The 21,448-nt window shown below is 57.8% G+C and overlaps 2 protein-coding genes across 5 annotated transcripts in view; both read right to left on the bottom strand.

The window, feature by feature from the left end:
* Positions 1–366: 366 nt before the first annotated feature.
* On the bottom strand, positions 367–2,688 carry ARMH2 (armadillo like helical domain containing 2). The gene is made up of 2 exons (XM_081111947.1): positions 2,161–2,688; positions 367–862 (listed from the first exon to the last, which is right to left on the bottom strand). The coding sequence occupies exons 1-2, from the start codon at positions 2,423–2,425 to the stop codon at positions 438–440; spliced, it is 690 nt and encodes a 229-aa protein (XP_080968073.1). The 5' UTR covers positions 2,426–2,688; the 3' UTR covers positions 367–437.
* Positions 2,689–4,119: 1,431 nt separating this feature from the next.
* Positions 4,120–21,448, bottom strand: part of RIPOR2 (RHO family interacting cell polarization regulator 2) — a 54,810-nt gene continuing 37,481 nt past the window's right edge. The window contains exons 10-23 of one of the 4 annotated variants that reach the window (XM_081111942.1): positions 20,426–20,551; positions 20,052–20,200; positions 19,303–19,432; positions 18,531–18,680; positions 16,469–17,131; positions 14,131–14,309; positions 12,496–12,664; positions 11,696–11,831; positions 9,731–9,892; positions 8,813–8,971; positions 8,129–8,331; positions 7,252–7,335; positions 6,315–6,405; positions 4,120–4,667 (exon numbers count right to left, since the gene is read on the bottom strand). In XM_081111942.1, coding sequence (XP_080968068.1) covers positions 4,567–4,667; positions 6,315–6,405; positions 7,252–7,335; positions 8,129–8,331; positions 8,813–8,971; positions 9,731–9,892; positions 11,696–11,831; positions 12,496–12,664; positions 14,131–14,309; positions 16,469–17,131; positions 18,531–18,680; positions 19,303–19,432; positions 20,052–20,200; positions 20,426–20,551 — 2,502 coding nt within the window. In that variant the 3' untranslated portion in view covers positions 4,120–4,566. Of the gene's footprint in view, positions 4,668–6,314; positions 6,406–7,251; positions 7,336–8,128; positions 8,332–8,812; positions 8,972–9,730; positions 9,893–11,695; positions 11,832–12,495; positions 12,665–14,130; positions 14,310–14,464; positions 15,830–16,468; positions 17,132–18,530; positions 18,681–19,302; positions 19,433–20,051; positions 20,201–20,425; positions 20,552–21,448 lie in introns of those variants that run through there. The other 3 variants (XM_081111943.1, XM_081111945.1, XM_081111944.1) reach the window with 3 other exon arrangements.

The following is a 21,448-nucleotide window of genomic DNA, read 5'->3' as shown; positions in this document are numbered from 1 at the left end:
CGTAGTGAGTTTGGCTTTGCTGGGCGCCTTGGCTTAGTATCTAACACCCCATGAATCCCACCAATGCCCCTGGCATCTTCCCAAAATTCCCATTTTATTACCTTCATCTGCAGGAGGTCATTTTAAAATATATTCTTACTGATTTCAGAGAGAGAGAAACATCAATGATGAGAGATTCATGGACCGGCTGCCTCCTGCACGCCCCGTACTGGGGATCGAGCCCGCAACCCGGGCCTGTGCCCTGACCAGGAATCGAACCCCAGGTCCCTTCAGTCCACAGGCTGGCGCTCTATCCACTGAGCCACACCTGCTAGGGCTCAATGGCAGTTTCCAACCACCTAAAAAAAGACACCAGGAGGGACGTGTGGGCTTTGATCGTTTATTTCTGTTCCAGGGCCCTCCGGCGGTACCGACGGCCGGGCCTGGAGGGAGAGGCGTCAGTGCCTGTGGAAACCGATGAGGAAGTAGAGCACCTCGGCGAAGTTCTCGGGCCAGCCCGCCCAGTCCTTCTGCGCCAGCGCCTGCAGTTGGTACTTGAACTTGTAGTGCTCCCTCAGCTCCTCCACGTAGGACACGTTGTTGCAGGTCATGACGGACAGGGTGTAGCACGCCCAGAACTTCACCAGGAGGCTGTTGTTGACGCCCGTCTTGCTGGACTCAGGGACCGTCTCAAAAATCGCCATGAGAATGGGGACGAGCTGCAGGAACTTGGCCCTCTTCTGGGTGATGGGGTTCAAGTAGCACCAGCAGGCCACGCTCTGGAGCAGCAGGATCCTCGCGTGGGGGGCTGCCTGGGCGTTCTGCAGCAAGTTCGCCACTTCTTTCATGTGCTCGGCCGCAAACTTCCCGGCCATGGGTCCTCCTGGAAGACAAGCACCTGGGTTCCAGGAGCACCCGGCGGGCCTGGTGGCCAGGGACGGGCGGGGCGGCTCAGCTGTGCCTATTCTTGTTGCCACCTACGGACGCTCGGGCCGGGGAACGTGTGTGTTCGAGAACTTGGGCTCTGGGAGGTCCCTGCCTGCCGAGGTCCCCGTCCTCAGGCACCCAGGAGGCCTGGGTTCTCGGGCATCTCCCTTGTGGTCTCCTTCCTGCTTCTCCGTCTTCAGTACTTGAAAAACCACCAGAGCGTTTGCCCCAGCTGGTTTGGCTCAGCAGAAAGAGCGTAGGCCTGGGGGCTGAAGGGTCCCGGGTTCGATTCCAGTCAAGGGCATGTACCTAGGTTGCAGGCTCGATCCCCAGCCCTGGTTGGAGCATGTGCGAAGGCAACCCATCGATGTTTCTGTGTCTCCTCTCTCCCTTCCACTCTCTCTAAAAGCCAATGGAGAAATGTCCTCAGATGAGGATTAAAAAAGAAAAAACACAAGAGCAGTAGAGCAGCAACGAGAACCCCAGAAGGCTGAGCTGCAAAGCCGGGGCTGGTGGTCGGAGAGGTTTCTCGCCCGCCGCTCTGCCCTTCCCTCCCGTTCCAACCCCCTCCCAGCCCAGCTCTTGCAGGCCTGGGTCCAGCGAGGCCATCCTGGCTCTGCCCCCTGACCCCACCTGGTCCCGCACCACCTGGTCCTCCTCCTGACCCCCAGCTCTTCCTCGTTCCAATCTCAAATGCCGAGAAGGGAGGAGCCTGTTAGAGGTGAGGCGTGAGGAGCAGCCTCATCACTGGCCGGATTCCAGCCTGGACTTCCCACCTGACTTGCATTTCTCTTACATCCTAAGAATGTTCTCGTCAATGTTCGTTTTAGCTGAGCCCGGCCGGCGTGGCTCAGTGGTTGAGCGGTGACCTATGAACCAGAAGGTCACAGTTCCATTCCCAGTCAGGGCACAGGCCTGGGTTGCAGGCTTGATCCCCAGAGTGGGGTGTGCAGGAGGCAGCCGATCAATGATTCTCTCTCATCATTGATGTTTCTCTCTCTCTCTCTTCCCTTCTGAAATCAATAAAAATACATTTTAAAAAAAGAATCCTTTGTACCAAATAAATAAATAAAAAAACCCAGATCCTTAAGGAGAAAAATAAACAGTAATGTCTTTGGTGGTACAAAGACAGAAAACTGATAACTTAGGCAAAGGAAGTGTTGCTGGGGTTTTAAGACGAGCCCTGTGAAGACCCTAACTTAGTGTAACCAGCAAACGGGGTGTGAAACGGACGTCAGCCCTGGAGGATCGTACCTGTGAAGGCCAGCAGTCCGATCCTGTAGGCGGCCTGAGCCCTCTCCTCGATGGCCAGGGATTTGTTCTTCAATGTCTGGCCAAGTGCCATGATTTTTTCTTTATGAAAAATAGTCTGGCTTTGGGGTATATATTCTCTCTCCTCCTCAACGAAGAAGCCCATAATATAGACATTCCAGAACCTCCGGAGGCACCGGCCCAGCCGCACAACATACTGATAAACCCGAGACTCGTACTGCTCAGAAGGAACATGGGCCGTGGCCATTGTGTGGACAGGCCAGGGGCTCCCGGTCCACTGCGCGCCACTGGCCACAATAGCTCAGAACTCTGGAACGCATCACCTAGCAACGGAGTCTCCTGGACCACACGGGCTGGGGAGCAGAGGGTGCTGCCTGGGGTTTGGGCTGAGAACACAAATGAAGGATGATGCTTCTTACCCTCCAGGAGCTCAGAGTCTTTTTTCTCCAAGTAGCTTCATAAAATGCCCGAGGAGTGCTGGCCGGCGTGGCTCCGTGGCTGCATGTTGGCCTGTGAACCACGAGTTCACAGTTGGATTCCTGGCTGGGGCACATGCCCAGGTTGCAGGCTTGATCCCCAGCGGGGGGCGTGCAGGAGGCAGCCAATCCATGATTCTCTCTCATCATTGATGTTTCTCTCTCACTCCCATTCCCTTCCTCTCTGAAATCAATAAACATATATTTAAAAGAAAATATCCAAGAAGCAAATATTTCTATCCCTCATTATGGATGAAGGAATGTCAAGATCAGAACAAATTCCAATGGGGAATGAGGTGTCGTGTGTATGTACCGACTCGCGAGGGCGTGTGAAAAAATACAGTGGACTCTGGGCCTGAGACCAGAGATTCAAAAATAGTTTTTATTTGAACGTCCAGGATGGGAACAGTGACGGATACAAATGCCACAAAACAACGCACCCCCTCAACCAAAACAAAATGCAGACGTGAATACAAAAGACCTGGAGTCCGTTGCTCATGCAATATTCAAAATTCTTTTAAAAAACACACACCACAACCAACAAAACACTTGGTCACATTTGGGATTTGAGTTTTCTATAAAAAAAAAAAAATCATCTCCACCATTTCACAGGGACTGCAGCTTATGCAGGCTATCCTAACTATAGACTGTACAAGGAACTTTTCAAAGGAAGGACATAGGCATATATATAATATTTATAAATATACAAATAGATATATATATACACACACACTGTAACTTCACAGTCCCGAGGACTCTTTGCCGGGAAACCCGGCAGACACAGTTTAAGTTGAACTAAGAGCTGCTGTGAAGGTCTGCTGACGTGTAGATATTTAAAATGACACCTCACTGGCATTTTATACACACACATCTGGAGTACAGTTCAAGCTACACTCACACCTATTAGATAACTTGGCATATCCCGCCCCGTATACGCCTAGGAGGAAGCCCCGTTGTGTACCAGGAGCTCCTGAGCGGGCGTGGACTTTAAGGACTGGGTTTGCTCCCCTGGTGGGAGCGGTGAGGGCTGCTGCTGTTCTATTTGGCCAAGGGGTCCCAGCAGGGGGCAGTCACCCCCCCGGGGGCAGCCTTCATCCTGACCTCCTGGGGTTGTCACGGAAACAAGGACCCCTTTTCAATGTCCCTCCAACTTGCGCGCGCTCGCGCCTCAGGGAGCGCCCAGCTTTTCTGAAGCCATGGCTTTGGGTTTGGATTGGTCTTAGCAGCCAAGTACCTCTATAGAAAAAGATCATAAAAAAATGGCTCTTGTTTGTTGAAAAATAAAAGCAGACGCAATGCGTGCCTTTATGTTTAAGGAGTAGGGGGGTGATCTCCCAAGGTCGTCTGCTCCTGGTCACCTCCCCATCTCCTCACCACCGTGGAAACACGCTTTCGGAACTCTCAGGAGGAGGAAGAGGGACAGGAGGCACAGTGACACGTGACGTGTAAAAACATTACGCTCTTACAGTGTGGCGTTCTACCGTCCCGCAGGCAAACTTTTATTGGGAGCAATTCTTTTTTGTGCTTTTCATTGAAGGTAAAATTAGGTGGCTGGTGGGGGTGGGGGGTGGGGACCCTCAACCCGAGAACACGACGGACGGAGAGAACTGCAAGCTGTACGACATTTACCCGAGTCTCACAGGACGGCCTCAAGCTCATAGAACTTCTGGAAAAGTACAGAGATGGCTGTTTTGAAATCCCATACGTGTCAGAGACGGGGGCTCTGTTGACTCAGCGCTGCCCGTGGTCGGCGATGTGACTGACCTACGCTGCACACAGCCCTCCCGCAGCGGGCACAGCTTGCGCTGGGCGCTGGACCGGGTCGAGTTCTGTCTACACCGCGGGAGGTTTCCGGCTACATCGCGGCGCCTCCGGGACCCCAGGGCCGTCTGTGACGACAGCTGTTGGGTCATTAAAAGGCCGTGGCCACCTCGGTCCCGTGACGGCCTCCGACGTGGGCGCAGTCCCGGGGGAACTTGTCCAGCTGCTCGTAGGCCAGCCGCCCATCTTCGCCTGGATGGGAACGCGAGAAACGGGTACCAGCGTCAGCTCAACGCTCCGCTGTCACCGTCAGGGAAGGAAAAGTCACCTCTCTTGTTAATGATGCCGTTTCTCTCTTTGGAGTCGAGGCCAGAGCCGGGCAGCGGGCAGGTGGGAGGCGAGAGGTCTGGGGCACGTGGTGTCCGTGAGTTCACTAAGCAGGTTTATCCCTGCCACGCCCGGGGACCTGCTGCGGCGGGGCGCGGCCTCCACCCGCGGGTCCTGGCCCCTGGAGCGTGCAACGTCCGCAAGGCTTTTAACTTTACACGTCTGTGCCGGCGCCTACACGGCCGTTCATAGAGTCACATTCAGGCTTCCAAACGCCAGCCAGAAGTGACCATGGAAACGTGGTGACGAGCCTACCGCCCGCCACGGGCTCAGGCTGTCAGCAGGAGCGCCCTGAACGGCCAACGCGTGTCAATTACTTGACTATTTTGTTCCATTTTTCCTCATTTAAAAACTTTACCAGCAAGTGGGAGAGTGAGGGCGAGAAGCTTCCGTCCATTTAACACAGAGACTGAGGACAGAGTCAGCTGTGCTCGACCTGGGCCCGGCCGGCGAGCTCCGTGGCTGAGCGTCGACCTCTGAACCAGGAGGTCAGGGTTCGATTCCCGGTCAGGGCACAGGCCTGGGTTACGGGCTCAGTCCCCAGTGAGGGGCGTGCAGGAGGCAGCAGCCCAGACCCCAGCTCCTGCCATGACGGTGTGACTTCCAGGTTCTTAATCCGAAATCCTGCCCAGACTGAGGAGGCATCCCGGAGGCTCCCAGCCCTCACCCTCCACATCCAGGGGGTCAGGACAGGAGCCGGAGAGACGTGGAGACGAGGAGTCCTCATGCTGGGTGTGTGTGTGTGTGTGTGTGTGTGCGCGCGTACATTATGTGTGTGAGAGTATATGTGTGTGTGTTGTGAGAGTGTGTGTGTGTGAATATTGTGAACGTGTGTGTGAGCATGTGTGAGCATGTGTGTGAGCCTATGTGTGAGCGTGTGTGTGAGCGCGTGTGTGAGCGTGTGTGTGAGCGCGTGTGTGAGCATGTGTGTGAGCGTGTGAGCGTGTGTGTGAGCGTGTGTGAGTGTGTGTGTGAGCGCGTGTGTGAGCATGTGTGTGAGCGTGTGTGAGCGCATGTGTGAGCATGTGTGTGTGAGCATGTGTGAGAGCGTGTGTGAGAGCGTGTGTGAGCGTGTGTGTGAGCATGTGTGTGAGCGTGTGTGTGAGCGCGTGTGTGAGCATGTGTGTGAGCGTGTGTGAGCGTGTGTGTGAGCATGTGTGTGTGAGCGTGTGTGTGTGAGCGTGTGTGAGTGAGCCTGTGTGAGCGTGTGTGAGCGTGTGTGAGCGTGTGTGTGAGCGTGTGAGCGTGTGTGAGCGTGTGAGCGTGTGTGAGCGTGTGTGAGCCTGTGTGTGAGCGTGTGTGTGAGCCTATGTGTGAGCATGTGTGAGCCTGTGTGTGAGCGTGTGTGTGTGAGCGTGTGTGTGAGCGTGTGTGTGTGAGCGTGTGTGTGAGCGTGTGTGTGAGCGTGTGCGTGAGCAGGCAGCCATGGGGGGACTCGCTACATGGTGCACAGGGACCCTCCCCGACAGCTCTGCGTAAGATTCAGAAGCACGCAGCCCCGTGCACACTCACCCAGAGACAGGAGGGTTTCGGAGGCCACGTTTCTGATCTCCTCCGCGTCCGACTGGCACAGGGTCACCAGCATCTTGATGCTCTCCGTGGCCTGCGGGGCAGGGCCATGCACAGCGTGAGCTGACATCTGTCCGGGGCCGGGCTGTCCTACCCGGGTCCCCCCAGCTGCATGTGGGGAGCTGGGTCCCGGCTCCTGGGCGCCACCCCACGGACGGGGTGAACTCTGGATGGAGCCAGGTCCCCAGCGGCAGGAGCCCTGAGGACTTCCCTGTATTTTATTGTGGTTTATTGTTTATATTATTAATAGACATTTGACTTGTCTTACGAGCACTGGGACCGCAGTGGAGGGCGGCTGGGCTGCCCTCTCGTCCTCCCCTCAGACTGACCAGTCTCGCTGTTTGTGACCACATCTTGGCGACTGGAAGGTGAGCCCGTTGGCGCTGGGGAGTCAGTGCTTTTCATCCCGTGTGGCTCCCAGGAGGCCGCCCCCACCCCGACCGGTGAAGGCCGAGCTGCCCCGGGAAAGCCGTCACGGGGCCGGGCTGGACCCACGGGCACCCTGAGGTGCAGTGCTGCGCACAGCGGACGGGGCCCTGCTGGTGTTTTGGACACAACGCACATTAGTGCGTCATCACAGCCTCTCTCTTTGGGGATCAGAGACACTTTTCCAGGACTGAGCCGGAAGGAACAGAGCAGGAGGGTCTGAAACATCACATTTTGTTATGTTGCAAGAAGAGAAAAAAGGACTCCAAGCAACAAACAGGGCAGAGGAGACCAGCAATGCCGCTAACCGGGCCTGCACACGCACACGCACACACGCACATGCACACGCGCACACACACACACGCACACACGGCTCAGTCCTGCACCACAGACACACACACATACACACAGCAGGAAGCTGTCCCTGCTCAGGGCTCAGTCCCGCGGGCCTCACCTGCAGGCTCTGAAGAGCCAGGCACGCCGCCTTCTGCAGCTGCAGGTCGCGGGCAGTCAGGGCCTCACAGTAGTAGAGCAGGGCCTGGCGGGAGGAGGGCAGTGAACACCTGGTTTTAGGGGTTCCTATCCATTACTGCCTGACACGGACTACAGCTAAACCATTCACTCTGCATTGCCTTCCAAGCCAGAAGCCCATAAAAACTCACGTTGCTAAAAAAGCCGTCTTTTTACATTTCCTATCCACTATGTGGATCCTGTATGCCGGGCCAGGCCAGCAGCTCTGGGAGGATGAAGCTGGAAGATGCACGGCCATGAGCCCAGCTTTCGGGGGACGTGGGGCCCCCCAGAGGCACTCAGGCTAGTTAGAAGGAACCGTGCTATTTCACAGGAAACCTACAGGGCGCTCACCAGAGGGTATGCTTATGCTCTGAGAGAGGAAGGGAGGGAGAGGGAGGAAGGGAGAGAGAGAGAGAAGCATCGATTGGTTGCCTCCTATACACACCCCAACTGGGAGTCAAACCCGAAACCTTTGGGTGTACAGGATAATGCTCCAACCAACTGAGCCACCATCCAAGATACAAATTCTTGCCTGACCTGGAGCTCAGTGGTTGAGCGCCGACCTATGAACCACGAGGTCAAAGTTCAATTCCTGGTCAGGGCACATGCCTGGGTTGTGGGGTGTACAGGAGAATGTATCCATGATTCTCTCTCATCATTGATGTTTCTCTCTCTCTCCCTCTCCCTTCCTCTCTGAAATCAGTAACAAATACTTTTAAAGACGATACACATTCGTCCTATAGAAGGAAACGGCACAACAGTCACAGCAGGTGACAGGAGGAAGCAGCGAGGGGCTCGGCCAGGGCCCCAGAGCCTACCTTCTCCCTGAAAGGCTGGTTCCCGGCGGCCGCCTCCAGGTACAGCCTCACGGCCTGGCTGACGCCGCGGTCGGCCCCGGTTAAGAGCAGAGCCAGGGTCCGGAGCACCTCCTGCTGGGCCGGGAGGCTGCTGGGGGCGAGGCCGCTGACCGCCTGGCGCAGCTTCTCGTCCCGCAGCGACTGCAGGCTCCGCACCATGGAGACTGGGGAGGAAACGCAGAGGAGGGCGCTCAGCGAGCAGGCGCCACCCAGCAGCAGAGCCACGTCTGGGCAGACCAGTGCGTGACAGAGGGGCTCCCGCTCTGCGAGGACAAGGCCCATCAGTGCTGTGACTCTGTCAAGGCCAATGAGGCGCTTGGGAGGAGAACGGCGTGGTCTCCAGCCCATAATAGCCACGAAATTAACTGTCGGATGAACTAAACCGGCAAATGAAAAAGTACACAGTAGTCTGGCCGGTGTGGCTCAGGGGTGAGTGTCGACCTAGGAACCAGGAGGTCACGGTTGGATTCCCGGTCAGGGCACAGGCCTGGGTTGCGGGCTCCATCCCGTGTGGCAGCCGATCCATGACTCTCATCATTGCAGTTTCTGTCTCTCTCTCCCTCTCCCTCCCTCTCTGAAAGCAATAATATAAAAAAGAAAGCCACTCCGTGTCCCTCCACCACCCATGCCCCGCGAGCCGCCCACCTTGCCCCGCCAGCTGGCGCACGTGGCCCTCCAGGCCGCCCACCCCGGGGCCGGAGAAGTAGCCGTGAAACTGGAAGACGGTGACCACCTCGGAGGCCAGGCTGGGGGGCAGCAGGGGCTCTGGCCGGTCCAGGATCTGGGCCACCAGCGTCCGAAACACTGTTGGGGAAGAGAAGACACAAGGCAGCCGTTAGGAGACGCATTCATTCATTCATTCATTCATTCATTCATTCACTCACTCGTTTTCTCACTGTGGAGCAGGACAGAGCGAAGCCCGCCAGTGGACTAACCCCAGGCACAGCGGGCGACCGGTGCCGTCTACACACCTGCCCAAGGGCCGTTTAGATCCAAGTGCTGGTCACAGCTGTGCCCCGTGAGGTCACCGTGAGCCCCTTCCCCGCCTACAAGTCAGCACAGCCTGCGCCCCAACTTTAAGCAGCTGACTCCTTTCACTCATCAAAAGAGCTGACATTCATGCAAAACGGAGCCTGCACCCGTAACTCATTCTTCTCAAAATCGCCTCCCAGCCCCCGAGGGTGCAGATAGATGACAGCGTCTGGGCTCTGATTCAGGGGCATTTGAGCTGCTGCGAACTCCATGTGCACGTCCCTCCTTTGTGAGCGTGTATTTCTCTTGACCTCTTCTGGAGCGGGGTGCTGGCTCCCAGGGGAGGGGTTTACTGAGTGTGGGTAGAACTGCCCACTTCCCAAGGGGTCGCCACACCCGCCGACATCGGGGCTGGGAGGTGCCACCCAGCGACATGGGAAGGCAGGGCTTCCCCAGGTCCCTGCGCTGCTCTGAGTCAGCACGTGCTCCGTCTGGTTTCTTAGGTCTCACTGAGGGGAGGCCTGGCATCCAGGGTGGCGGCGGGCGGAGAAGTGGGGACCCTGGGACAGACCGCCCCCCCACGGCGCCCACCTGGGTCTGCCAGGCCCGGGTAGTCTGCGTTGACGGCGCCAGCGAAGCTGGCCTCCAGCTGCTGGACCACCCGGTCGGCCGAGCTGTGGTACACGCCCGCTGGGCCGCAGCACTCGGTCCAGAAGGACAGCAGGGACGGCTGCTGGTGGAACTCGGGGATGGCTGGAAGGAAGGAAGGACGCCGTGAGGAGGAAGGAAGGACGCCGTGAGGAGGAAGGAAGGACGCCGTGAGGCCGGGCGAGGGACCCGGCGGGGAGGAGGAGGGGGGGCGGGGCAGGCTTGGCCACCACCCCCTTTTTAAAAAATTATTATTTTTTAAATTTATTGATTTCAGAGAGGAAGGGAGAGGGAGAGAGCGATGGAAACATCAGTGATGAGAGAGAACCATGGATCGGCTGCCTCCTGCACGCCGTCTACTGAGGATCGAGCCCGCACCCCGGGCCTGTGCCCTGACTGGAATCGAACCGTGACCTCCTGGTTCCTAGGTCCACGCTCACCACGGAGCCACGCCGGCCGGGCCCCCACCGGCCTGTTATTACTATTTCCTAAGGACGGCTCGTCGGCTGATGGCCACAGGACGCAGCCGTCCTGCTGAGGGCCCCTGCAGCCGGCAGGAAGCAGAGCCCTTTGCTTTCGGGGAGAGAAACCCAGTCCTCTCACCTCCCTCCCCTTCCCACCCCCCTCCCCCACTCTCTCTAAAAACCAATGGAAAAAATACATTCCGTGTGTGTGTGTGTGTGTGTGTGTGTGTGTGTGTGTGTGTACGTGAGGCCACGCACCTTCTAAGGCATCTTTCCTGGGTCAAGTTCCCCACCTAGAACTCTCTGACCCAGGGACCCTCACGAAGGCCTTGGGTTCTCCCTAAGGTTTGGCTCCCGGTAGGTTTGGGGGCATCTTGCATGTGACCCTGGGCCACAGCGGGGCTGTCTTAGCCAATTCAGTGTGAGGACAATCCGCATCTCACATCCCCACGGGGAGCCACGCCAGAGGTGACATGGTGCTGTCTGTACACCCGTGCCTGCACACCCGCGTCTGTCTGCACACCCGTGCCTGCACACCCGCGTCTGTCTGCACACCCGCGTCTGCCTGCACACCCGCGTCTGTCTGCACACCCGTGCCTGCACACCCGCGTCTGTCTGCACACCCGCGTCTGTCTGCACACCCGTGCCTGCACACCCGCGTCTGTCTGCACACCCCTGCCTGCACACCCGCGTCTGTCTGCACACCCCTGCCTGCACACCCGCGTCTGTCTGCATACCCGTGCCTGCACACCCGCGTCTGTCTGCACACCCGTGCCTGCACACCCGCGTCTGTCTGCACACCCGCGTCTGTCTGCACACCCGTGCCTGCACACCCGCGTCTGTCTGCACACCCCTGCCTGCACACCCACGTCTGTCTGCACACCTGTGCCTGCACACCCGCGTCTGTCTGCACACCCGCGTCTGTCTGCATACCCGCGTCTGTCTGCATACCCGTGTCTGCACACCCGCGTCTGTCTGCACACCCGCGTCTGTCTGCACACCCGCGTCTGTCTGCATACCCGTGCCTGCACACCCACGTCTGTCTGCACACCCGTGTCTGTCTGCACACCCGTGTCTGCACACCCGCGTCTGTCTGCACACCCGTGTCTGCACACCCGCGTCTGTCTGTACACCCGTGTCTGCACACCCGCGTCTGTCTGTACACCCGTGTCTGCACACCTGTGTCTGTCTGCACACCCATGTCTGCACACCCGTGTCTGTACACCCGTGTCTGCACCCTAGTGCCTGCCTATGAAGGAGGCCCCAGCAGAAGCCGGGTGCACTTCGACTCCGAAGCTGAAGGGGGCGCTAGTGAGACCCCAGAGCTGTGGGGCAGCCCCTGCTCTGAATGCTCTGCTGCTGCCTGTCCAGACACAGAGGAGGAGGGGTGGAGAGGGGGGAGGGGCCGAGGGGGGTCAGCGTGGACTCCCAGGCAGGGCCTCACCTTCCAGGACGGAACCGATGTTCCCTATGTGCTCGTCACTGAGGGCGGCGAGCTTCTCCATCACGCGGATTTGCTTGGAAAGCTTCTCCAGGAGGTTTCTCGCCACGAAGGGGGTTTTGCTGGAGAAGACAATTTGCTGAGGAGGAAACAAGAGCATTGTCTCAGGCGTGGGGCCCAGCGCCCCTCCAGACCGCGCTTCCTGCGCCCGCTGGGGACGTGGCCGACTCCGTGGCGCCCTGCCCCGGGCGATGATGCTCCGGGTTCAGTGCTGAAACCAGACAGGCTCCGTGGCTTTTCGCGTGCCCCCCGCCTACACACATTCTGGAACTCTCTCAGGGGGGGCGGTGAGGCCACTGGAAATCAGTGAGCCCTCTCCACGGGGAGGGCGCGTTCAGGCTGCCGTGGGTGTGTACGCCCCAAAAGACGCATTTTATAAGCGTGGTGGTTTTTCTCAGCCTGGATCTATTTCCTTGTTTTCAAGCTGAAATTAGCAGCATGGTGTCTAATAGTCGTAATTATAACCAAGCTATCTCGCCCGGCCGCGTGGCTCCGTGGCTGAGCATCGGCCTCTGAACCGGGAGGTCAGGGTTTGATTCCCCATCAGGGCACAGGCCCGGGTGGCGGGCTCCATTCCCAGTGTGGGGACTGTCTCTCATCGTTGATGTCTCTCTCTCTCTCTCTCCCTCTCCTTTCCTCTCTGAAATTAATAAAAATATATATATTTTTTAAAAAAGCAGCAGCAGCACTCCCTCTCTGGTCCACGAACCGCCCGGGCCTAACCGCGACGCCGTCGGCCGTACCTGCACGAGCTGGGTGCACTGCTGGAGGTGCCTGACGATGGCGATGTCCAGGCTCTCGCTCCCCGTGGTCAGCGGGAGGGGGCTGCCGGCCACGCTGGTGCCCACACCCGTGTCTTCCGTCAGCGCCTCGCTGAGGTGCGCCCTGGCCTCTGGGTGAACTGACCTGTAGCTGTTGAAGGAGGAAGGTAGCGACAGGGGAGCCATTTCTTTCCGTGTGGCAACCACAGGTCAACTCGACGTGGCTCCCCTCAGGTCCCCAAGAGCCCCTCCCACGGCCTGGAAAACCCGAGCTGCCTTTCTTCTTCTTCTTTTTTCAATCCTCACCCGGGGATATGTTTCCATTGAATTTTTAGGGAAAGTGGAAGAAAGAGGGAAAGACAGAGAGAGACACTGATGTGAGAGACACACATCGACTGGTTGCCTGCTGCACGGCCCCAACGAGGGCCCGGGAGGAGCCTGCAACCGAGGTTTGTGCCCTTGACCAGAATCGAACCCGGGACCCTTGGGTTCGCAGGTCGATGCTCTATCCACTGAGAAAACCGGCCAGGGCTCGAGCTACCTTGCAACACATCTCAAGTCAGCCTGTCACCAATGTGCCTGATGTAAAAGGTCGGGCAGAAAAACTGCTTCCCGGCTCTCTGCACAGAGAACCGTTCGCCCGCAGCCTCACCGAGTCTCAGAAACCTGCCCAGGCGACACTCGCGATGGGGGACCCGCCCAGGGTCCTGGATTAAACCGTGTTTGTACTTGCCATTTCCCAGGAGTCCTGCTCAGAACGAACCTGCCCAGCCAGTTTCCTGACCTCATCAGTCCCTACCTGAAGCAAAGGAGGCAGCAACTCTGCCAACAAGAGACCAGACCTCCACTCGGGACAAAAGCTAAGGGGCATTGGTCCCGCGGGAGGTACAGCCTCCTTCTGCCTCCCAGGCTTTGTTTATGCCCCATGGCCCGGCCGGCGGGGCTCAGTGGTTGAGCGTCGACCTATGAACCAGGAGGTCACGGTTCAATTCCAGGTCAGGGCACAGGCCCAGGTTGCAGGCTCGATCCCCAGTGTGGGGCGTGCAGGAGGCAGCCGATCCATGATTCTCTCTCATCATTGTTGTTTCCATCTCTATCTCCCTTTCCCTTCCTCTCTAAAAATCAATAAAAATATATTTAAACGCAAAACAAAAAGCCCAAGGCAGAGCTGCCCACAGTGACATGGTGATGGGCACTCCCATGGAAAAATAAGTCTGTCGCGTCTGTTTTATTCCAGAATGAACCTGGGTGCCGGGGGGGGGGGGTGGGGGGGGGCACAAGGACCAACAGAGACGACAACCAGCGTCCCAGGTTTGCACACCTGGGCAGCGACAGCCCAGCTCCCGGCTTCCCGGCTCAGGCTCTCCATCCCCCTGGTGTAAAAAGATGGGGCACCAGAGCTCACAGCTGTTGGGGTGCTGCTCTGGGCACTTTACCTCGAGGACAAAATACTCGGTTGGGCCCTGGGTGCCCGGCTGACGCCTGGCTGTGATGCTGCACCGAGGAGCTTACTCCAGAGAGACCCCCCCGGGGCTGCAGGGGGCGGAAGCGGGAGGGACGAAGGGACCGCCGGGCACAGCGCAGTGAGGTGGGAGCGTCCACGCCGGCGAGGCTCACCCATTCTTCTCCGTCTCCGTGTCCGAAAACACCGAGTCGGCACCGCCCACAGGGCCACCCTCGTCCACGTCCTCGTCCTCGTCGAAGTCGGAGGTGTTCAGGAAGTCGAAGCTCTCCAGGGCGCTCTCCACCGTCAGGCTCAGGCTGGAGGGCGTGCTGCGGCTTCCGGGCGGCTTACACTGCAAGGCAGGGGCACCGGCACATCAGCGTCCCCCACGACCCCGACGGGGGGACACGGTCAAGGTCCCTGCGGGGCGGACACAGCCAGCGTCCCCAAGGGGATGGGACCCAGCGCCCGCTCTGACCAATAGAACAGGTGACACTGTCTTTGTTTCAAGCTTTTGTTTTATTGTATTTTATTGGTATTAAAAACAAACGCATTTCACATATTCATATTAGAAAAAGAACAACCGTGAATCAAATGGCGCAGTCTCTGGGACTTGTTCCAAACTAATGCAGAGGGAAGCAAGCAGCTCGAAGACGAGACGAGGACATTGGCCAGGAGAGGAGCACGAGGAAGCTGGAGGGGGGTGGGGGGGGACCCATTATCTATTTGCTCTACTACTGTTGGAAATTTTTATAATAAAAAGTTCAAAAACATCCCAGTGTGGCTCAGTAGTTGAGCGCTGACCTATGAGCCAGGAGGTCATGGTTCAATTCCTGGTTAGGACACATGCCCAGGGTTGCGGGCTCGATCCCCATTGTGGGGCACGCAGGAGGCAGCCAATCAATGATTCTCTCTCATCATTGATGTTACTCTCTCTCTCTGAAATCAGTAAAAATATATTTTAACACATTAAGTGCCAAGCCTGTTTTGTCTTCCTTTCCGTTTAGCCCGCGATATCTGATTTCACCAATATGCTGGCGGCCGGAGACTGACGAGGTCCAAATGGAAAGTGTAGTGTCAGTCACCAGTGACTGACATGGTGCTTAACGTGTTAAAAGAAAGTTAAAAAACATCTATTACAACCTAAAATCTTGGGAATCAGAGTTGCCACGTCCCTCTGCCTGGAGCTCAACCCCAAGTAAAACATGACCCAGTGGAGGGAGAAGTAGGTTCAGTGAGGCACAGGAGCAGCCTCTAACTCCACAAGGCCTTGTCTTCCCAAGATGGGAGCTGCCAGCGAGGCCTCTGCTCTGAAGGATGAAGAGGACGGCCCCCAGAAACAGAGGGGGGCGTCCTGGGTAGGTGGCCTTAAAAGCTCATCTCCATTCACAGCACATCATTTTCCTTTGCATCGAGGAGACATGAATGGTGGGCACCATGAGAGGCCGCGCTGCTTCCTCCCACCTCTGCCTTGGAAGGACCTTGCTCCGTCACCTCCCTGACCTGGCCCGTGGCCCGGAGTCACGGGTGGCAGACCTGTGGCCCAGAGAATCCTATGGCACTGGACAGACTCGCAGACATCACATACAGAATAACGCCCATTGCTACAGGCATGGAGGTGGAGAGAGGTACTTCCCAATAGTCAAGGGTTCGCTGGGGTGGGTGGAACGGGGCAAGTCCTGCAAGGTGGCAGAACTAAGGTCCTCGTGCCGACTTCGGGACACAGGCGGGAAGGGCCTGGTGGGGGCTGTCTCTACGCCCAGGAGGCCACCCAGCACAGGTGCTCATGCATCAGAGCTGCTCAGTCGCCCTCGGGATCTCCGTCCGAGGGGCGGCATCACTTAGTCTCTCATCCTGAAGGTGCTATGCATCCTGGGAACGTGAAGGGGAAAGAGAGAGAGCCACGTCCCGCCGCTGCCGGAACGCCGGCCAGCGGGCGCAAAGCCCTCGCCCCAGCCCTCACCTCTGAGGCACAACCTCCTGGTTCTCCTTTCCTACGCCTGGCATCCACAGAGCGTGATCGTGTACAATACGGGTGTGTGTATTTATTTATTTTATTATTTTTTAATTACTTTTTAAAATCCTCACCTGAGGATATTTTTCCATTGATTTTTAGAGAGAGTGGAAGAGAGAGGGAAAGGCAGAGAGAAATGTCGATGTGAGAGAAGCACATCGATTGGTTGCCTCCTGCATAAGCCCTGACCAGGGCCTGGGCCATGGAGCCTGCAATCAAAGTACGTGCCCTTGACCAGAATCGAACCCAGGACCCTTCAGTCTGCAGGTCTATCCTCTGAGCCACACTGGCTAGGGCAGCATCACTGATGGTTCTATCTCTCTCTCCCTCTTCCTTCCTCTCTGAAATCAATAAAAATATATTTTAAAAAATAAAGAGCCATTGTGTACAGCTCTGTGATGGGACAGGATGGAAGATGAAGACACGCTGCTGTAGACAGAATGCCACTCAGCCCCCTCTCTCGCCCCCCGACCCGGGGTCCCCGCTCAGGCACTTACTTTGAGGACATTGTCCAAGTGCATGACCTCCTGGCTCAGCTGCTGGAACTCCTGGTACTGCTCTTTGTGGGGCTCCAGCGCGAGGAACAGCCCGTGGAACGCGTCCTCCAGGCTCCCGTCCAGGAAGGACTGGCCGCCGTCCACCTCGCCACTGACCACCGGCTCCTCGAACAGCAGCCTCTCCGTGGCGGCCGGCGCCTCGGCCGAGGTCAGCCTCTGCACCAGCTGCTTCGTGACGTTGCCCTCGAAGGCGTCCAGCTCCACCGGCTTCAGCTCTGAGGCCTCGTCCGACTCCCGCAGCAGCGCCTCCGCCACGGCCCTCTCCAGGAACAGGCGCCCGGCCGGGGGCCCTGGGGGCGCCCGGCAGGCCTCGGTTCTCGGGAGCCCCTCCACGTCCTCCTCTGGGGTCGGCGTGGGCCCCAGGCCGCCTCCCGAGGAGCCTCTGGAGGACACGGAGCCCGAGTCCTCGGCGCTCTGGCCCCGGTGCAGCTCGGCGGGGGTGATGGTGATTTCGGGGTGTGCCGGGCACGAGTTGGCGAGGGAGCCAGCCGGGCTGGCGGGGAGGGCGCAGTCCCCGTTGGGCAGGTCGTCGAAGCTGAGCGACAGCGGCCTCTTCTCTTCGGCAGCCTTGTCACTCTCGAAGGTGTCGTCCGGGAGGTTCGACTGCGGGAGAGAGGCATCTCGTTAGCATTTAAATTTCTCTTTGTGTTATTTTTAAATACAGGTGAGGTGTCTGGTGTGGCTGATTTCCAAATAAGCTGTAACCCAATTAAAATAAAAAGCCAGCCCAGCTGGTGTGGCTCAGCAGTTGAGCGTCAACCTGTGAACCAGGAGGTGATGGTTAGATTCCAGGTCGAGGCACAGGCCCGGGTTGTGGGCTCGATCCCGTGTGGGGCATGCAGGAGGCAGCCGGTCCAGGATTCGCTCTCATCAGTGATGTTTCTCTCTCTCTCTCTCCCTCTCCCTTCCTCTCTGAAATCCATAAAGTTACTTTTTAAAAAATAAAATAAGTAAAAACCCAGATCTCTCATCATAGTAGCATTTTGTTTGTTGGTTTTGTGTGTGTGCGTGTCCAGCTACAGCAAACAGGCCTTTAAAAACCTCCCTTTCCGGGTGGAAGTTCACGTTTTCCCGGGGAAAGGCTGGGTTCCCTCATCCCGGGACCTCACAGCTCCGCAGCCACACGTAGTGGTAACAGCACCAACTTAAAGCACGGGTGTGCCCCCGGCCTGGGAGTGAGACTGCACATTAACTGCTGTACGGAGAGGGACGCACGGGGAGATCCGGGACACGTGCGCGGGAGAACAGCCGGACTCCGATGAGCACAAACTAAACGCCTTTGTAACAAAAACAAACAAAACAAACAAACAAAAACCCTTTTTTAGGCATCTAGCTTGAAAGACATGCTATTTCATTGAAAAGATGCGATACTTTGTTCGGCTTTTATTTTATTTTTTAAATATATTTCTATTGATTTCAGAGAGGAAGGGAGAGGGAGACAGAAACACCAATGATGAGAGAATCACTGATCGGCCGCCTCCTGCACGCCCCCCACTGGGGATCGAGCCCGCAACCCCGGGCCTGTGCCCCGACCCGGAATCGAACCATGACCCCCTGGTTCATAGGTCGACGCTCACCCACTGAGCCCCGCGGGCCGGGCTCTGTTCTGCTTTAATTAAGTTGGTACAAACACTACAGTGAACGAAGAACCTTTTTAAAGGAAACAGCGCTAGTCACGTGGGTTTAAGCCCGAGTTCCTCCCCAGCCCAGCCTTTCCCCGGTGAACACGGAGCATAAGGACTCGGGTACTTGGCACCAAGTCTCCCCGGGCCTCCGTGTCACTGTGTCACTTTAAAGAGGGGAAGCTCGTTACCGTTACCGTGGGTGTCCTCACAGCAGCGGAGACAAACCACAGCACAGAAGCAGGGTCGTTAGACGAGAAAGACACAGGGCTCTCCCACCAACTGCATGCAGGACGAGTCCCCGCCAGGGAGCCGGACAGGACAAGCAGGACACAAGCAGAGCACGCAGCCCCCGCCCGCGGCCGCTGGGCCGCACTCACGTAGGACTCGAGCACGGCCTTGGGCCTCAGCCTGAGGGAGGGCAGGTCGCACACAGAGCGGCTACGGTGCAGCTTGGCCAGGAGCGTGTCCTGCAAGGCACTCAGGGCGGACAGCCGCCGGGGCTTGTCCGGGGAGGGCTGCAGCCAGCGCTTCCGGAGCGAGAGACGGGGACAGGGAGAGCAGGGACAGGTTAGGGTGAGCGTCTCGGCAAGCGTTTCAGGTTAGAACACACGCGGCTGCAAAATGCTGATCGTGCCCCAGCCGGTGTGGCTCAGTGGACAGAGCGTCGGCCTGCGGACCGAAGGGTCCCGGGTTCGATTCCCATCAAGGGCATGTACCTCGGTTGCAGGCTCCTCCCGGCCCCGGCCTTGGTCGGGGCGCTTGCAGGAGGCAACCAATCAAAGTGTCTGTCTGTCTCTCCCTCTCTCTCCCACTCTCCCTAAAAATCAATGGAAAAGTATCCTCGGGCGAGAACAGAACAACAAAAAAATGCTGCTGTTAGAGAAGGTTCTGGAGGAATCCGTGTTATTACCAAAGCAGCAGGGAGCGCGGGGGGGGGGGGGGGGGCAGGAAGGCAGCGGGCCCCGCCTGTGCGCGCAGCAGAGGCGGCTGGGGTGTCGCTGGGGGAGTAGGGGGTGAGTAGGGGTGAGCTAGGAACGACGAGAGGCCCCAATGCTGGGTCAGACCCTATCGCAGGGTGTCAGCGTTCGGGACACGAGGCCAGCACGGCCTCGGGCTCACGTCTCTAGCCCAGAATCACACTGAACTTACGAAGAAGGCGTGGTCTTTGAAGGTGGGCGTCTCGGGGGTGCCCTGGCTGTAAATGGACATCCTCCGCTGCAGGGCGGCCGCCTTGCTCCCGGTGCCGGCTGACGGGGTCACATCCTCCACGTCGAAGGGGCTGGAAAACAGCAGGTCCCGGAGGTGAGCTGTCAGGCACCTGCGTGACCGACGGCAGGCTCCGGAAGCACCTGGTTTCACTCAAGGACATTCTAACCAGCGGGAGGGGTGGGGCGGGGCCCAGTGGTTTGTCAGAAAATCAGCCAAGATGAGAGGAAGCTGAGTGTAAGAACCACTCGAGGGACCAGCAGTCATCATCACGCACACATACCACCTGCCTGTACATGTACCACCTGCCTGCACACCTCCAATCTACCCGCACACATATCACCAGCCTGCACACATACCACCGGCCTGCACACCTCCAATCTACCCGCACACATACCACCAGCCTGCACACATACCACCTGCCTGCACACCTCCAATCTACCTGCACACATACCACCTGCCTGCACACATACCACCAGCCTGCACACATACCACCAGCCTGCACACATACCACCTGCCTGCACACATACCACCGGCCTGCACACATACCACCGGCCTGCACACCTAGATATGCCTCTTTTTGGGCCCCGACCCAGTGTCTGGAGGGGCCCACGCGTGGCTTCCGGAAGGAGCCCCTGTGGCAAGCACAGCCCGTCCACCTGTGTCTGAGGAAGCCGAAAAGGGCCACTTACTACCACGCGATTTCCAGGTTCAGCTTGATGGTGCCAAGGTCGTTGATGTCAACGGCCAGCACCTGAGGCCGGGCTGCAAACAGCTCTTTGGTCTCGCAGGTCACGCTGCCCACCAGGAGGTGGGTGGCCAGCCCTTTGACCTCTGTGACCTAGGAAGAGAGCGAAAGGGAAGGCGTTGGAGGACAGCGGAGCAGACAGGCAGGACACTGCGGTCATTTCTTTCTGAACCACAGCTGACGTCGGAGCTGATGTTGCCATGGACTGGGCAGCAGGAGGAGCCTGGGGACTCAGCCGAGGCCCACCCAGCCGGGCCCACCCAGCCTGGCCCACCCAGCCTGGCCCCAGGAGACCACAGCCGGCCGGGAACACTGTACCTTGATGGAGATGAGTCCAGCGATCAGGGGCAGGAACACCGTTTCCTCTCCGTCCCAGCTCTGCCTGCCGTTGACTTCAATTTTGCCTTTCAGCTTCCACCGCTGTCGGCCGTACTTCATGAAAATCTGGGGAGACACCAATGGGCACGCGTCCTCACCTGCCTCCAGCCCTGAACACCACCCTCCTTCCCCACCGTCCTCCCTCCCAAACTGCCGGGCTCCGAGCGTGGAGCCGACGCTGAGTGGGGAGACCTCGGGAGGGGGGTTCTTGTCTGGAAGGCCCAGGGTGGGAGCTCTTTCTTTAGTAAAGATCGTCGCCCCTACCCGTCTACTCACAAGTCCTGCTTCTTTCCTAGGCCAGTCCTACTTCCATAGGACAGCCACGGACTGACTCCCAGTCCCAGCCCCGTACAGAGACAATGGGCATCTGCTCAAATCTACTCAGCGGTCAGAGCAAGAAATAAGATGTCCCTTGCCCAGACGGCGTGGCTCAGTGGTTGAGCATCGACCGAACCAGGAGGTCAGGGTTCGATTCCCGGTCAGGACACATGCCCGGTTGCAGGCTCGATCCCCAGTGTGGGGCGTGCAGGAGGCAGCTGATCAATGATTCTCTCTCTTCCTTTCCCTTCCTCTCTGAAATCAATAAAAACATTTAAAATAAGCTGCAGAACGGCCACTCTCCAGAGCGTCTCAACCATGAGGTCCTGCTTTGGCTCAACAAACTCCCATAAACTTTTCTGTGTGCACGTTCCTGTGTCGACAGGGTCTTAGGAGAAGGGAGGGGCGAAGGATCACGGTGTCCGCACGTCCCTCCCGAGAGCTCAGCAAAACAATAACAACGACGGTGACGGTAACAGTAATAACACAGCCATCGAGGCACCTGCTAAACTCTGAGTCCAGATAGAAGTTACACAAGGGCTTGTGTTCCTCTCCAAACGTTCCTGTTGGCTTCATCCCCCCCAATAACAAGTGTAAACATGAAACAGGGCATTTAAGGAGCGGAGCAGTGAAGACCGAGCCCTC

This window comes from Myotis nattereri (genome assembly GCF_964212035.1).
Source record: "Myotis nattereri genome assembly, chromosome: 18".
NCBI classification, from domain to species: domain Eukaryota; kingdom Metazoa; phylum Chordata; class Mammalia; order Chiroptera; family Vespertilionidae; genus Myotis; species Myotis nattereri.
The sequence above is the reverse complement of the archived record's forward strand: the minus strand, read 5'-3'. Positions and strand labels throughout refer to the sequence as shown.